This window comes from Somniosus microcephalus, chromosome 29 (genome assembly GCF_052327205.1).
Source record: "Somniosus microcephalus isolate GS21.2 chromosome 29, FLI_Smic_1.0, whole genome shotgun sequence".
NCBI lineage: Eukaryota > Metazoa > Chordata > Chondrichthyes > Squaliformes > Somniosidae > Somniosus > Somniosus microcephalus.
In genome coordinates this window covers 5,104,013-5,121,526 of record NC_141015.1, presented here as the reverse complement: position 1 = coordinate 5,121,526, position 17,514 = coordinate 5,104,013, and the positions used below count along the sequence as shown (strand labels likewise).

Here is a 17,514-nt window from a genome sequence, read left to right as displayed (position 1 = left end):
ATGAACGGGTCAGAGAACAAAGGGAAAGAGCGACCAGGGATCGTGTTTGCAATTTACTGGGAGGACGAGAAATTCAACAGTGACACTAATGTCGAACAAGACATTAAAACTGCTTTTCTGAGAATTCAAAAATAAATCCACAGCTGGAACTTTAAACGTTCTCAATGACACTTGTTCAGGAAATAATTGCAGTAAATTGTGTCTAAATGGAGATGCGATTGTGTCGCTCTTTCAGAGAGATTGTGGGTGGCTCTTAAAAGAGCCATTGTGTTTTGGGTTTGTTCTTTCAGGACAGCCTGGAGTTTCACTTGGAGCTGGTGTATTTGGTCACCGCCTTTGTCCCTTCCGACACGGCATGCTTGTCCAGCTCCCCGGGCAGCAGCAGGCGCACGGCGGTCTGGATCTCCCGGGAGCTGATGGTGTGCCGCTTGTTGTAATGGGCCAGGCGGGAAGCCTCACCCACGATACGCTCGAAAATATCGTTCACAAACGAGTTCATGATGCCCATGGCCTTGGAAGAGATGCCGGTGTCGGGATGAACCTGCTTCCTCACTTTGTAGGTGTAGATGGAGTAACTTTCCTTCATCGACCTTCTGCGCTTCTTGCCGCTCTTCGCTGCCAGTTTCTTCACGATTTTCTTGGCGCCTTTCTTGGCAGCGGATTTCTTCTCATCAACCATCGTCTCATCAGTATCAGAAAACAACTTAAGCAAACGGTGCTCCGAGCTCGTATTATATAGGCAGCCCCACAGTCCGTCCCACAGAGCTATGCTAATGAGGGATGGGTGAAGGCAAGGATTGCGATTGGTTTATTGGCAGCTTTGTTAATTTCCTTTGTTCTCTATCTCTCTGACTGGATGCGTAACGAAACCAATCAGATTCAGCGTTCACCACAATCTCAAATACTGCAATGCTGTCACGAATTAAAACCACTTCCATATTTATACTGTCCTCAAATCATGTTTCTATTTCCTCAAACATGCTCAGCGACGGCCGGTGTTACGTTGAAGGTTATTTGTGTTATAGAAACATAGAAGATAGGAGCAGGAGTAGGCCATCCGGCCCCTCCAGTCTGCTCCGCCATTCAATGAGATCATGGCTGATCATCCAAACTCAGTACCATGTCCCTGCCTTCTCCCCATATCCCTTGATCACTTGGAAATATATCTAACTCCTTCTTGAATATAGAAACCAAGAAACATAGAAGATAGGAGCAGGAATAGGCCATTCGGCCCCTCGAGCCTGCTACACCATTCAATGCGATCATGGCTGGTCATCCAAATTCAGTACCGGTCCCTGCTTTCTCCCCATATCCCTTCATCCCTTTAGCCTTAAGAAATATATCAAACTCCTTCTTGAATATATTTAATGAATTGGCCTCTACTGCCTTCTGTGGTAGAGAATTCCACAGGTTCACCACTCTCTGGGTGAAGAAATTCCTCCTCATTTCTTTTCTAAATGGTTTACCCTTATCCTTAGACTGTGACCCCTGCTTCTGGACTCCCTGACCACTGGCAACATCCTTCCTGCATCTAATCTGTCCAGTGCTGTCAGAATTTTATAAGTTTCAATGAGATCCCCTCTCATTCTTCTAAACTCTAGCGAGTACAAGCCCAATCAACTCAATCTCTGCTCATACGTCATTCCTGCCATCCCAGGTATCAGCCTGGTGAATCTTCACAGAACTCCTTCCAGGGCAAGAACATCCTTCCTCATATAATGCGACCAAAACTGCACACAATACTCAAGATGTTTTCTCACCAAGGCCCTGTGCAACTGCAGCAAGACATCTTTGTTCCTGTACTCAAACCCTCTCGCTACGAAGGCAAACATACCATTTGCCTTCTTTACCGCCTGCTGCACCTGCATGCTTAACTTCAACGACTGGTGCACAAGGACACCCAGGTCTCGTTGCACTTCCCCTGCTCCCAATCTATTGCCGTTCAGATAATAATCTGCCTTCCTGTTTTTGCCACCAAAGTGGATAACATCACATTTATCCACGTTATATTGCACCTGCCATGCTTCTGCCCAATCACCCAATCTGTCCAAATCATCCTGGAGTTTCTCGGCATCCTCCTCACAGCACACACACCCACCCAGCTTTGTGTCATCTGCAAATTTGGAGTATTACATCTAGTTCCCTTGTCTAGATCATTAATATATATTGTGAATAGTTGGGGTCCAAGGACTGATCCCTGCGGTACCCCACCAGTCACTTCCTGCCACTCGGAAAAAGACCCGTTTATTCCAACTCTTTGCTTTCTGTCTGCCAACCAGTTCTCTATCCAAGTCAATACCTTGCCCCCAATCCCATGTGCCTTAAATTTACATGCTAATCTCTTATGCAGGACCTTATCAAAAGCCTTCTGAAAGTCCAAAAACATCACATCCACTGGTTCTCCCTTATCTATTTTACAAGTTACATCCTCAAGAATTTTCAGTAGATTAGTCAAGCACGATTTACCTTTTGTAAATCCATGTTGAATTTGTCCGATCCTGTCACTGTTTTCCAAGTGCTCTGGTATTACATCTTTAATGATGGACTCTAGCATTTTCCGCACTTACCCTAATTCCCCGTTTTCTCTCTACCACCTTTTTTGAATAGTGGGGTAACATTAGCTACCCTCCAATCCATGAGTACTGTTCCAGATTCCATCGGATGCTGGATGATGATAGGAATGCATCTACTATTTCTAGGGCCACTTCCTTAAGTACCCTAGGAATTAGATTATCAGGCCCTGGGGATTTATCGGCCTTCAATCCCATCAATTTCCTTAACACCATTATCCTACAAATACTGATTTCTTTCAGTTCCTCCCATTCATCAGACCCTATGTTCCCCGGCATCTCTGGGAGGTTATTTGTGTCCTCTTTTGTGAAGGCAGAACCAAAATATGTATTTAATTGGTTCGCCATTTCTTTGTTCCCCATTATAAATTCTCCTGATTCTGACTGCAAGGGACCTACGCTTGACTTCACCAATCTTTTTCTCTTCACATATATATAAAAGCTTTTACAGTCAGTTTTTATGTTCCCAGCAAGCTTACTCTCATATTCTATTTTCGCCTTCTTAATTAATCCCTTTGTCTTCCTTTGTTCAATCCTAAACTGCTCCCAATCCTCAGGTTTACTGCTTTTCCTGGCGAATTTTTATGTCTTCTCCTTGGATCTTATGCTATCCCTAATTTCCCTTGCTAGCCACGGTTGAGTCACCTTTTTGCTTTATTTTTATGCCAAACTGGGATGAACAAATTCTGTAGTTCATCCATGCGGTCTTTGAATGTTTGCCATTGCCTATCCACCGTCAACTGTTTGTGTGACATTCCCCAATCAATCCTACCCAACTCACGCCTCAGACCATCGTAGTTGCCTTTATTTAAATTCAGGACCCTAGTCTCTGAGTCAACTACTTCATTCTCCATTTTAATGACGAATTCTATCATATTATGATCTCTCCGACCCAAGGGGCCTCGTTCAACAAGATTGCTAATTAATCCTTTCTCGTTACTAAATACCCAGTCTAAGATGGCCTGATCTCTGGTTGGTTCCTCGACATATTGGTCCAGGACAACATCCTGTAAACAATCCAGGAATTCCTCCTCCACAGTATTGTTACTAATTTGGTTAGCCCAATCTATATGTAGTTTAAAGTCACCCATGATGACTGCTGTGCCCTTATGGCACGCTTCTCTAATTTCCCTTTTCATGCCATCCCCAACCTCCACATTACTGTTTGGAGGTCTATATACCACTCCCACTAACGTTTTCTGCCCCATGGTATTTCTCATATATTTAATGAATTGGCCTCAACTGTCTTCTGTGGTAGAGAATTCCACACGTTCACCACTCTCTGGGTGAAGAAATTCCTCCTCATCTCTGTCCTAAATGGCTTACCCCTTATCCTTAGACTGTGACCCCTGGTTCTGGACTCCCCCATCATCGGGAACATCCTTCCTGCATCTACTCTGTCTAGTCCTGTTAGAATTTTGTAATTTTCAATGAGATCCCCTCATTTTTCTAAACTCCAGCGAGTACAAGCCCAATCGACCCAATCTCTCCTCATACGTCATTCGGGCCATCCCAGGTATCAGTCTGGGTACTATCACTGCATATATATTTGTATGTATATGTAAAGAATCTTAACAGCCAACGCCCGGTAGTGTTTGTTGATCTAGATTTCTAAGCATTCGACAGTGACCAGGATATAAAAGAGTCATCTCAAATCAGGACAATTCCAAGGGAACTACTGTAAATGTTTTAATATAAAAATAGCTACAGGACAATTATGATCAACTGATCGACAGTAACCAGCCCTTTCAAATACTGTGGGTGGCTCTGAAAAGAGCCTTTGGGTTATTAGATTGAATCTTGTCCGCTTTACCTGCTCTTGGAGCTGGCAGTGCTGGTTTTCTTGGGCAGCAGCACCGCCTGGATATTAGGCAGCACCCCGCCCTGAGCGATGGTCACCTTTCCCAGCAGCTTGAGCTCCTCGTCGTTGCGGAGGGCCAGCTGCAGGTGTCTGGGGATGATGCGGGCCTTCTAGTTGTTGCGGGCTGCGTTGCCGGCCAGCTCCAGGATTTCAGCGGTCAGATACTCGAGCACAGCAGCCATGTAGACCGGGGCTCCGGCACCCACACGCTGGGTCCCCTATCAATACAGCTCTTCCACTCTTTTTCCTCCCAGCCTGTGCAGCAGAGCCACCCATGGTGCCAGGAAGTTGGCTACTGCAGCTTGAGCTCCTAGTCGTTCCGAAAAAAAATTTCTTCCTTTTATCTTATTCCATCTCTTCCTTGAAAATTCCAGGAAAACCTTCAACACCCCGCGGGTCTCCTCGTAGATCAGACCCGAGATCCTCTTGACACCGCCCCGGTGAGCGAGGCGGCGCATGGCTGGTTTGGTGATTCCCTGGATGTTGTCACGGAGCACTTTACGGTGGCGCTTGGCTCTGCCTTTGCCCAGTCTTTTACCTCCTTTACCTCGTCCTGTCATGTTTATTCTTCACTGAAATCGTCGCTGAATGAAAATTTGTTTTCTTACAACTTTATTTATGCAGCCTGAGCGGACCTGGCTGAGAAAGGCTGACTGTACCTGAGGCGGAAGTAAGGTGGGGGCGGGGGGTTGAAAGAGAGAGAGGAGAGCGGGAAGGAAGAAGACAGATTCAGAGTGCGAGAGAGAAAGGGCTCTGAGCTTCCAGCAACCTCTCCACGTTGACGTTACAATCCCCTGTAAAATCTTCACAAAAACTAAATACACTTTCAGAGAAATCCTGATAATCAAGGATTTTTAGAAAAGCAATAAACAGAATATATAATTAAAAATCAATTAAGTGGGCACGCTGCACTTCAAATCGATTACAGAATCATAGAATCGTTACATCACAGTAAGAGGCAATTCGGCCCATCGAGCCCGTGCCGGCTCTCTGCAAGAACACTTCAGCTAATCCCACTCCCCCGCCCTTTCTCCGTAGCCCTGCACTTTTTCCCCTACAGGTACTTATCCAATTCGCTGTTGAACGCTACGATTGAGTCTGCCTCCACCTCCCTCTCAGTCAGTGCATGCCAGACCCTGACCACTCGCTTTCCAGAAAAAATAGACGGACAATATAATTAAAATTCATTAAAGGAGGCACTCTGCACTTCAAATCTATTACAGAATCATTACAGCACATTGACAGCCATTCGGCCCTTCTCAAATCCGAATCTCATTCCAAAAACAAGCTTTTAATTCTTCGGCAGGCTCTGGAAATAGAGTCTGAGTGCAAAGCGAAATAGCGACCACGGATCGTGTTTGTTGTTTACTCGACAGGGAATTCAACAGAGACGCTAAGGTCGATCCGGTCAGTGAAACTGCTTATCTGAGAATACAAACTTAAATCTAAAGCTGGAAATTCAAACGTTCGCAAACACACTTGTTCAGGAAATCATTACAGTAAATTGTGTCTAAATGGGAATGCGTTTGTGTACCTCTTTCAGAGAGATTGTGGGTGGCCCTTAAAAGAGCCGTTGTGTTTTGGGTTTGTTCTTTCAGGACAGCGTGGAATTTTACTTGGAGCTGGTGTATTTGGTCACCGCCTTTGTCCCTTCCGACACGGCGTGCTTGGCCAGCTCCCCGGGCAGCAGCAGGCGCACGGCGGTCTGAATCTCCCGGGAGCTGATGGTGTGCCGCTTGTTGTAATGGGCCAGGCGGGAAGCCTCACCGGCGATGCGCTCGAAAATATCGTTCACAAACGAGTTCATGATGCCCATGGCCTTGGAGGAGATGCCGGTGTCGGGGTGAACCTGCTTCATCACTTTGTAGATGTAGATGGAGTAACTCTCCTTCCTCGACTTTCTACGCTTCTTGCCGCCCTTCGCTGCCAGTTTAGTGACGGTTTTCTTGGCGCCCTTCTTGGCAACTGTTTTCTTTTCATCAACCATTCCCAAACTCGATTTCAGACACAAAATAACGTAATCCCGCTCCGGGCCCGGCTTAAATAGGCTGCTCCCACCGCCCTATGCTAATGAGGGATGGGTGAAGGCAATGGTTGTGATTTTGTTTTTTGTTTCTTGATGCTTTGGCAACATAAGATGTACCTTATCATGCCAAAAAAGCGATTTGAATTGAATTGAATTGATTGGCTGCTGAAGGGTGATGTTATTTACCATTGTTCTGCATTTCTCTGATTGTCTGCTCTATGTATCCAATCAGATTGAATCTCTGCCACAAGCACGCCCCCTGCAGTCAGAAAGGTCATTGCAAGCGCAGAGGAATCATCATCTTCCCATTCTCCATTTCCCAGACCATCAAAGAGGCCCCAAGCACTTCTGCTGCACGGGTCTGCAATTTAAATGTCCAACCTGTGCTCTATATTCAAGCCTTGCGGGGTGGTCTGCGCCACTTTAGTTCAGTTATGCCAGTCCCTAGTACTGTGTGTGTGTGTGTGTGTGTGAATAGTTCTGTCTCAGTCTCTGGCTATTTATGTAACTGTTGGAATCATTCTCAATCTCAGTCTCTGTTGCATGTGTCAGTGTGGGATTCCATCTGTATCCGTCAGACTCTGGTACCGTGTGTCAGTGTTGGGATTCATTCGGAATCTTTCATTCTCTGGTAGTGTACGTGTGTGTGATATTAATTCTGTATCTGTCTGTCACTGGGATGTGCGAGTCTGAGATTCATTCTGCATCTTTTAGTCATTGAGACGTGCGAGTCTGTGTTTCATTCTGTATCTGTCAGTCACTGGGACGGTATGCGAGTCTGAGATTCATTCTGTAACTGTTAGTCTCTGGTAATGTACATTAGTGTCGAATTAGCTCTGAATCAGTCTGTCTCTCGTACTGTATTTCAGCGAAGGTTTCCACATGAATATGCTACTCACTCAGTTTATGAAAGTAGGATTCGTACTGCATCTATCGGTCTCTGGTACTTGATGTTAGTTTGAGATTCTTTCCATCTCTGCTAGTATCTGGTACTGTATGTGAGTGTGGGAATGAACCTCTCTGCAAATTAATTGTACTGCCTGTGATTGTGAACTCATTCTGTATCTGCCAGGCCCTCTGATGCACTGCGTTACTGTGAGATTCATTCTGCACCAATCAGTATTTAATGTGGGGTTAACTGTGTCTCATTTATTGGTACTGTGTACAAGTGTGTATTAATTCTGGGTCTGTCACCCTCTGATACGCTGTGTCAGTGTGAGATTAATTCTCTTTCTCTGACAATCTCTAATACTGTATATGAGACTGAGATTTATTCTATATCTGTTAGTTCCTGCTATGGCATGTGAGTTTAGGATTTATTCTGTACCTTTCAGTCTCTGATACTCTATGTGCGAGTTATATTAATGTTGTCTCTGTCACTATTTGGTACTGTTTCAGAGTGTGAGATTCATTCTGTGTATCTGTCATCTCTGATACTGCATGTGAGTGTCAGTTTAATTCTGTCTCTCACTATCTGGTAATGTAAGTGAGTGTGAGATTATTTCTGTGTATCTGACCATCTCTGATACAGTATGTGAGCGTGAGATTTATCTGTACCTGTCAGTCTCTGATAATCTGTGTCAGTGTGGATTGATTCTGTATTACTCAGTTTAAAATACTCTATGTGAGAGTGAGGTACATTCTGTGTCTGTCAGTCTCTGGTATTATGTTTGAGAGTGAGATTCATTCTGTATCAGTCAGTCTTTAATACTCTGTATCAGATTGGGATTCATTTTGTCCCTATCATTTTCTGGTACTGTATATGAGTGTGGGATTCATTATGTGCCTGTCTGTCTCTGATTCTCTGAGTTAGTGTGTGATTCATTTTCTCTTTGTCAATCTATGATTCTCTATGTGAGAGTTAGATTAATTCAGTATCTGTCAGTCTCTGGTGTTGTAAGAAAGTATGGGATTCATCCTGTATATGTCACTCCCTGTTACTGTGTGTGAGAGTTAAATTAATTCTGTATCTGTCAGTCTCTGCTACTGCATGTGAGTGTGGGAGTCATACTGCAGCGCTCAGCACTAGGTCCCTTGCTTTTTGTGGTATATATCAACGATCTTGTCTTGAATATAGGGGGTATGATTAAGAAGTATGCAGTTGATACTAAAATCGGCTGTGTGGTTGAATCTGAAGAAAGAAGCTGTAGACTGCAGGAAGACATCAATAAATTGGTCAGGTGGGCAGAACAGTGGCAAATGCAATTCAATCCGGAGAAGTGTGAGGTAATGCATTTGGGGAGGGGTAAAAAGGAAAGGGAATACACATTAAATGGTAGGACACTGAGCAGTGTAGAGAAACAAAGGGACCTTCGAATGCATGTCTACAGGTCCCTGAAGGTAGCAGGCCAAGTATATAAGGTGGTTAAGAAGGCATAAGAAATGGTTGCCTTTATTAGCCATGGCATAGAACACAAGAGCAGGGGGGTTATGCTTCAACTGTATAAAAGACTAGTTAGGCCTCAGCTAGAGTACTGCATGCAATTCTGGTCACCACATTACAGGAAAGATGTGATTGCACTACAGAGGGTACAGAGGAGATTTACAAGGATCTTGCTAGGAGTAGAGAATCTTAGCTATGTGGATAGACTGGATAGGCTGGGTCTGTTTTCCTTGGAACAGAGGACGTTGAGGGGAGTCCTTATTGAGGTGTGTAAAATTATGAGGTGCATAGATAAAGTGGATAGAAAGGACCTATTTCCCTTAGCAGTGGGGTCAAAAACCAGGGGCACAGATTTAAAGTATTTAGGGGAAGGTTTAGACGGGATTTGAGGGGAAATTTCTTCACCCAGAGGGTTATTGTGGTCTGGAACTCACTGCCTGAAAGGGTGGTAGAGGCAGGAATCCTAACCACATTTAAAAAGTACTTGGATGCGCAATTGGGATACTCTAACCTGCACGGCTACGGACCAAGAGCTGGGAAGTGGGATTAGGTTGATAGCTCTTTGTTGGCCAGCGCGGACACAATGGGCCAAAATGGCCTCCTTCCGTGCTGTAAATTTCTATGATTCTATGTATGTGTCATTCTCTGATACTGTATGTATGAGTGGGATTTATGCTATATATGTTAGTCTCTTGTGGTCTGTCTTGCAATTAGATTAATTCTGTGTCTTTCAGTCTCTAGTACTTTGTGTGAGAGTGAGAATAATTCTGTATATCTGTCTCTGAAACTCTTGTCATTGTGTGATTGATTCTGTATTTGTCAGTGTCTAGTATTGTATGTGACAGTGAGGCACATTCTCTGTTAGTCTCTGGATTTTGTGAGAGAGTGAGTTTCATTCTGTAGCAATCAGTCTTTAATAATCAGTGTCAGTGAGGGATTCATTGTGTCTCTATCACTTTCTGGATCTGCATGTGTGTGTGGGATTCATTATGATTCTGTCACCCTCCGATACTTTGTGTCAGTGTTTGAATCAACCTATACCTGTCAGTCCCTGGTACGTAAATGTGGGTTTCACCCTGTGCCTGTCAGTTTCTGCTGTGTGAATTTTAGGTTTTCCTCTACAAGTCAGTCTGATATGTGAGTGTGGGTTTTATTCTGCATCTTTCAATTTCCGTTCTGTGAGAATGGATTTTACTCTGTTTCTGTCAGTCTTTGATTTGTGAATGTGGGTTTTAGTCTGTCTGTCTATGATATTTGAATGCATTTTTTATTCTCTATCTATCAGTGTCTGAAATGTGATTCTGGGTTTTCTGCTATAACTGGTTGTTTCTGATTTGTGATTGTGAGTTTTACTCTGCATCAATCAGTCTCTGGTTTGTGAATGTGGGTTCTATTCTGTACCCATCGATATCTGGTATGCTAGTACTGGTTATATTCAGTACCAGTCAGTTTCTGATACATGAGTGTGGGTTTTCCTTTATACCTGTCAATTTCCACACTGGAAGAAAGGGTTCACTCTGAATCTGAAAGTTTCTTGTTTGTGAGTGTGGGTTTTCGTCTTTATCTGTCAGTCTCTGCTATGTGAGTGTCTTTTTCACGATCTTCTTTTTCTGCTATGCAAAGGTGTGTTTTTTATGTACCTGTCAGCTTCTGGTATGTGAGTGTGGGTTTCTTTTGTATCAGTCAGTCACAGGTGAGTGAGTGTGAGATTATTCTGTCTCTGTCAGTTTCTGGTATCAGAGTGTGTGTTTTTCTTTGTACCTGTCAGTGTCTGGTTCGTGAGGATCAGAATTATTCTGTACATTTTGGTTTCTTGTATGTGCCAGTGGGTTCTATTATGTACATTTTAGTTTTTGTTGTATGTGTGGATTTCAATCAGTACCTGTTAGTTTCTGGGATGTGAGTGTGAGTTTTACTCTGTATCTGTTAGTCTCTGGTATGTGAATGTGGGACTTACTTTGTATCTCAGTCTTTGGTGTATGAGTGAGCACTTTATTCTGTATCTGTCTGTCTCTGGGATGTGAGTGTGGGTTTTACTCTGTAAATGTTGTACTCTGGGATGTGTGTGGGGGTTTTACTCTGTATATGCCATAATCTGGGATGTATGTGCGGGTTTTACTCTGTATCTGTCATACGCTGGGATGTGTGTGCAGTTTTTACTCTGTATATGTTAGTCTTTGGTGTGTGTGAGTGAGTTTTAATCTATACCTGTCACTTTCTGCTTCAGAGTGCCAGGTTTTAATCTTTACCTGTCAGTTTCTGGCATGGAAGCGTGCGTGGTCATTCAGTGCCTGACAGTCTCTGGTGTGTGAGATTGGCTTTATTCTGTATCTGTGAGGTTCGAGGAGCTGTATGGCCTCCTCTTGCTTCTAATTTTTATATCTCTGGGATGTGAGTGTGGGTTTTTGACTGTAATATTCAGTTCCTGCCACGTGTGTGTGTGTTTTATTCTTTACCTCAATGTCTCTGGGATGTGAGTGTGGGTTTTTCTTTGTGCCAGTCAGAGTATGGTATGTAATTATGGGCTTTATTTTGTACCTGTGTTTTCTGGTATGTGTGATTGTGTGGTATTATATATCTGTCAGTTTCTTTTACATGATTGAGGATTTTACTCTTTCCCTGACCGTCTCTGGTATGTGAATGTGGGCTTACTTCTGTCAATATTCAGAGGGATTTGAATGTCCTTTTACACGAAATGCAGAATGTTGTCATGCAGGTAAAATAATCAATTAGGAAGGTAACATATGTTAGCATTTATTGCAAAGGGGTTGCAGTAAAGCGTAAGTATGTGTTGCTGCAATTATATAGGCCTTTGGTTATATCATTACTGGAGTACTTTGCACATTTTGGACTCCATATCTAAGGCAGGATATACATGCTTTACAGGGGGTGCATCAAATGTTCAAAAGATTGATTCCTGGGATGAGAGGGCTGTCCTATGAGGAGAGATTGAGTATAATGGGCTGATATTCTCTGGAGTTTAGAAGAATGAGAGGTGATTTCATCGAAAAATTTCAAATTCTTAGCAGGCTTGACAGGGGTAGATGCTGCGAGGCTGTTTCCCCTGGCAGGAGAGTCTAGAACTAGGGTTCATAGTCTCACGATAAGGTGTCGGAAAATTAGGACTGGTGGATGATAAATGTATCCACTCAGAGTGTCGTGAATCTTTGGAATTCTCTACTGCATGGGGCTGTGGATGCTCAGTCGATGAGTGGATTCAAGACTGAGATCATAGATTTTTGGGCACTAAGGGAATCAAGGGATATAGGGATAGGGTGGGATATTGGAGTTGTGGTTGAAGTTCAGCCATGATCTTATTGAATGTCAGAGCAGGATTGAGGGGCTTTATAATCTACTAGCTGGAGTGCCCGGCGGTGCTGAGGGTTTTTTGAGGGCATGTTGTTATGAATAAAGTAGAGGAGAGAGAGGGGGGCAGGAGAGAGGGGGGGAGGAGAGACAGGAGGGGGAGGAGAGAGGGTGTGGGAGAGAGAGGGGGGCAGGAGAGAGGGGGGGAGGAGAGACAGGAGGGGGAGGAGAGAGGGGGTGGGATAGAGAGGGGGGAGAGAGGGGGGAGAATGAGGAGGGGGGGAGGGGAGGGTGGAGGTGAGAGGAGGGGAGGAGGGAGGAGAGGGGGGAGGAGGGAGGAGAGGGGGGAGGGGGGAGGAGAGAGAGGGGAGGAGAGAGAAGGGGGAGGAGAGAGAGGGGTGAGTGGTGGAGGAGAGAGAGGGGTGAGCGGGGGAGGAGAGAGAGGAGGGAGGGGTGTGGGAGCAGAGAGAGTGGGGGGTGGGAGGAGAGAGAGGGGGGGTGGGAGGAGAGAGAGTCGGGTGGGAGGAGAGAGGGAGAGGTCTTGGTGGCATGGATCCCCCGTGCGAGCGACGCCGCCGCTGACCTGCGCGGTTTCTGTCGGGCTCTCGGGCCGCACGGTTGACGTTGAGAGAGGCCCGGGCCCGGTTGCCGGGGTAAACCTCCTCCCCTCCCCCACCTCTTGAGCGGCTACAGGCTGTGAGAGAGGCCCGGGCCCGGTTGCCAGGGAAATCTTTCTTCCCCGCCCTCCTGAGCGGCTACAGGCTGCGAGAGAGGCCTGGGCCTGGTTGCCGGGGTAACCCTCCTCCCCCCTTCTCCGCCCTCCTGAGCGGCCACAGGCTGTGAGAGAGGCCCGGGCCCGGTTACCGGGGAAAACCTTCTTCCCCCCACCCCCACCCTCATGTGCAGCTACAGGCTGTGAGAGAGGCCCGGGCCCAGTTCCCTGGGTAACCCTCCAAGGTTGCAGTGCCCGGCGGAGGCAGCGAGTCAAGAGCAAAAAAAGAGGGTGAAAGCCAGGAAAATTAATGAGCTTAAAAAAAATATTTACAAATTAATGTACTTTTTAAAAAAACTATTTAATTGTGTTGAAAGTGGGAGATATAAACACACAGAAAGTGGGAAAAATAAATCAATAGTTAGGAATCAAGACGGCGGCCACTCACCTCAGCTCAGAAGGATTAGGCCTGCCCACACACGCCATGAAATGCCCCCCGTGATGCACCAATTGGTCAACCATCAGGTCACTCAACTGCAGGATTGGTCAACCATCACATCACTCAACGCTATCCCCCAAAGGATGGCCCGCCCACACACACAATGAACCCCCCCGTGATGCACCGATTGGGCAACCATCACGTCACTCAATGCTAATGAGCGGAGTTGTCAATTTTTTGAAAGTTTTTTGTATACTGTCCGAACAATTTTAGTCCGACCAAAAAGAAAATACACCTATGACACTCCCATAATCATAAGCTTTCTTTTGATATAACATATGTGTAGGTACGCTCTATAACTTTTGAGTGTATAGAGGACAGACAGACAGATGAACCGCTTTATATATAGAGATATAGATATATATAGATTCCTGCTACTATTTCTTATTTTCTTATAGCTGACAGACTCATGGATGCGAGTGTGGATTTTATTCTGTATCTGTCAGTCTCTGGAATGTGAGTGTTGGTTTATTTCACTATCTTCTGTTTCTGGTATGCAAGTCTTGGATTTATTATGCAAGCCTTGGATTTATTATGCACCTATGATCTTCTGGTAAGTGAGTGTGAGTTTCACTCTGTATCTGACAGTCTCTGGTATAGGAGTGTGAGTTTCACTCTGTATCTGACAGTCTCTGGTATGTGAGTGTGAGCTTCACTCTGTATCTGACAGTCTCTGCTATGTGAGTGTGAGTTTCACCCTGTATCTGACAGTCTGGTATGTGAGTGTGAGTTTCACTCTGTACCTGACTGTCTCTGGTATGTGAGTGTGAGTTTCACCCTGTATCTGACAGTCTCTGGTATGCAAGTGTGAGTTTCACTCTGTACCTGACAGTCTCTGGTATGTGAGTGTGAGTTTCACCCTGTATCTGACAGTCTGGTATGTGAGTGTGAGTTTCACTCTGTACCTGACTGTCTCTGGTATGTGAGTGTGAGTTTCACCCTGTATCTGACAGTCTCTGGTATGGGAGTATATCTTTCACTCTGTATCTGACAGTCTCTAGTATGTGAGTGTGAGCTTCACTCTGTATCTGACAGTCTCTGCTATGTGAGTGTGAGTTTCACTCTGCATCTGACAGTCTCTGGTATGTGAGTGTGAGTTTCACTCTGTATCTGACAGTCTCTGGTATGTGAGTGTGAGTTTCACTCTGTATCTGACAGTCTCTGGTATGTGAGTGTGAGTTTCACTCTGTATCTGACAGTCTGGTATGTGAGTGTGAGTTTCACTCTGTACCTGACTGTCTCTGGTATGTGAGTGTGAGTTTCACCCTGTATCTGACAGTCTGGTATGTGAGTGTGAGTTTCACTCTGTACCTGACTGTCTCTGGTATGTGAGTGTGAGTTTTACCCTGTATCTGACAGTCTCTGGTATGCAAGTGTGAGTTTCACTCTGTACCTGACAGTCTCTGGTATGTGAGTGTGAGTTTCACCCTGTATCTGACAGTCTGGTATGTGAGTGTGAGTTTCACTCTGTACCTGACTGTCTCTGGTATGTGAGTGTGAGTTTCACCCTGTATCTGACAGTCTCTGGTATGCAAGTGTGAGTTTCACTCTGTATCTGTCAGTCTCTGGTATGTGAGTGTGACTTTCCCTCTGTATCTGACAGTCTCTGGTATGAGAGTGTGGGTTTCACTCTGTATCTGACAGTCTCTGGTATGTGAGTGTGGGTTTCACTCTGTATCTGACAGTCTCTGGTATGTGAGTGTGAGTGTCAGTTTCTGTTATATGAGTAAGGGTTTTAATCAGTTACTGCCTGTTTCTGTTATGGAAGTGTGGAGTTTCTGCCAGTCTTTGCTTGTGGGTGAGGGTGACAGTCTCTGGGATGTGAGTACAAGTTTCCCCCTGTACCTGTCACTCTCTGGGATGTGAGTGCGAGTTTCACTCTGTATCTGTCAGTCTCTTTTAAATGTGCATTGAATTTATCTATAGCTGTCAACCTGGTATATGAATGTGGGATTTCGCCTAGCAATATTCGTCTCTCGGATGTGTGTGTAGATTATCCTCTAACTCAGTTTCCAGTATATTAATGTAGTGTTTTGTCTGTCAGTTTCTGGTGTCATTCTGTAATTTACTATGTACCTGTCTGTCTCTGCTTTGAGAATGTGGGCTTTATTATGTAGCTGTCAGTTTTTGCTACGGTTTGAGAGTGTGGGATTGATTCTGTATCTGTTAGACTGGTAATATATGTGAGTTTGAGAATTACTATGTAATTGAGAATCTATTGTACTGTACTATTCTTGCTCTGTGTGAATGTTGGATTGCATGCATTCATTCTCCACCTGTGTAAGCTAATGCTAGTTTGTGATCAAAAGTGACTGTCTCAGGATTTGGTTCAGTCCATTATCTCCGATTCTCTGGTCTTGTATGGTAGTTGTTGGGTTTGATAGTCCATGTACTGCCAGCAGCGAGAATTGACTCCATATCAGTGTCTATCTGTTCGTGTGTGTGAGTAAGGGAGTGAAAATGGATCTGCCAATCATTGCAATGTGTTTGGGCTTTGAAATAATATCTTATTCTGCTGCTGCAAGTGACATAGAAACATAGAAACATAGAAGATAGGAGCAGGATTAGGCATTCAGCCCCTCGAGCCTGCTCCGCCATTCAGTGTGATCATGGCTGATCATTCAAATTCAGTACCCTGTCCCTGCTTTCTCCCCATATCCCTTGATCCACTTAGCCTTAAGAAATATATCTAACTCCTTCTTGAATATATTTAATGAATTGGCCTCAACTGTCTTCTGTGGTAATGAATTCCACAGGTTCACCACTCTTTGGGTGAAGAAATTCCTCCTGAACTCAGTCCTAAATGGCTTACCCCTTATCCTTAGACTGTGACCCCTGGTTCTGGACGCCCCCGCCATCGGGAACATCCTTCCTGCATCTATTCTGTCTAGTCCTGTTAGAACTTTATAAGTTTCAATGGGATCCCCTCTCATTCATCTAAATTCTCGCGAATATAAGACTAATCGACCCAATCTCTCCTCATACGTCATTCCTGCCAACCCAGGTATCAGTCTGGTGAATCTTCACTGCACTCCATCCATGGCAAGAACATCCTTCCTCAGATAAGGCCATCCTTCCTCAGATAAGGACAACATTCCTCAGATAACGACTGTGAGATTCATAATGTAACTCTGGAAATTCGGATCAAAGTGGGACTGTTCCTGCTGCCTGTGATAATAGGACTGAGGCCAGTTCTGTGTCTCTGCGCTCTGTGAGTGATAATGTACTTACTCTATGTGAGAAGGAGCTGCCTGCACTGTTCCTTGCATTCCGGGTGGAGGATAGATCCTATTCATGCATTGAAGTATTTTGCTATGAGAATAAGAATACGAGATTAATATTAGTTATAAGATAACGACAGGTTCCAGGAGAATATAAAAATAGAGTTATAATTAATGTGTTTGTTAGCAATAAGGTAAATTATCTGGCGAGGGGAAACCGCGATACAAACAGTGCCATTGTCTGACCTCACTGCCGCACAGCAGCACTCAGATTCTCCACACCAGGTGTGTAGGACGGTTCTACAGTAAGTTATCAGCATCCAGACACAACCCAAACCCAGCACTGGACCAGGAATTGGACCACCCCATTGCACAGTCCAGGGTTTCATTTCCCATTCCAATGGGGCTACCTATAAAATTCAGAATGGCTTCCTGGAACATAACCACAGGTACCTGGGCTGTACAAGGAATTGTTTTCAATCTATTGAAACCGAGTTGAGGGCCTGTGCAGTTAACAGAACATCTCAGTGCCCGGATCCTGATGTATCTGAGAGAGCTGCAATGTATCTCTCGATCACCAGCAGCACTGTTCTGGAGAACTCAAAGCATCGAAAGTAAATAACCGATTTTTGAAATGTGATCTTTCTCCTGCTGCCTGCAATAGATGCACTTTGTGAAACTGCTCACATCCTCACTGTCAGGCTGTGTTTCCACTGTTCACTGTCCTAGAACAACAGACACGTTGAGATTGGAACTGAATCAGGAATATTCACTGCTGATTTGAGGAAAGAAAGCAGCAATGATTTGAACGAGCGAGGTGATTTGCTTTCTCTGTATTCTCCCCTCACAGTGAAAAGCTCTTTTAGTCTTCCTGGGTGTCCATGCGCTCAGCGTTCTGTTTCCATTCAGCTTTTATATATCAGACAAATGGTGTGA

At 44.7% G+C, this 17,514-nt stretch overlaps 2 protein-coding genes across 2 annotated transcripts; both read right to left on the bottom strand.

The window, feature by feature from the left end:
* Nucleotides 1-220: 220 nt before the first annotated feature.
* Nucleotides 221-690, bottom strand: LOC147098355 (histone H2B-like). Its single transcript, XM_085970012.1, has one exon. It carries the CDS (start codon nt 677-679, stop codon nt 305-307), a length of 375 nt encoding a protein of 124 aa, XP_085826138.1. The 5' UTR covers nt 680-690; the 3' UTR covers nt 221-304.
* A 5,307-nt stretch (nt 691-5,997) lies between these two features.
* Nucleotides 5,998-6,442, bottom strand: LOC147098354 (histone H2B-like). The gene has a single exon (XM_085970102.1). It carries the CDS (start codon nt 6,416-6,418, stop codon nt 6,044-6,046), a length of 375 nt encoding a protein of 124 aa, XP_085826228.1. The 5' UTR covers nt 6,419-6,442; the 3' UTR covers nt 5,998-6,043.
* Between the last annotated feature and the right edge of the window lie 11,072 nt (nt 6,443-17,514).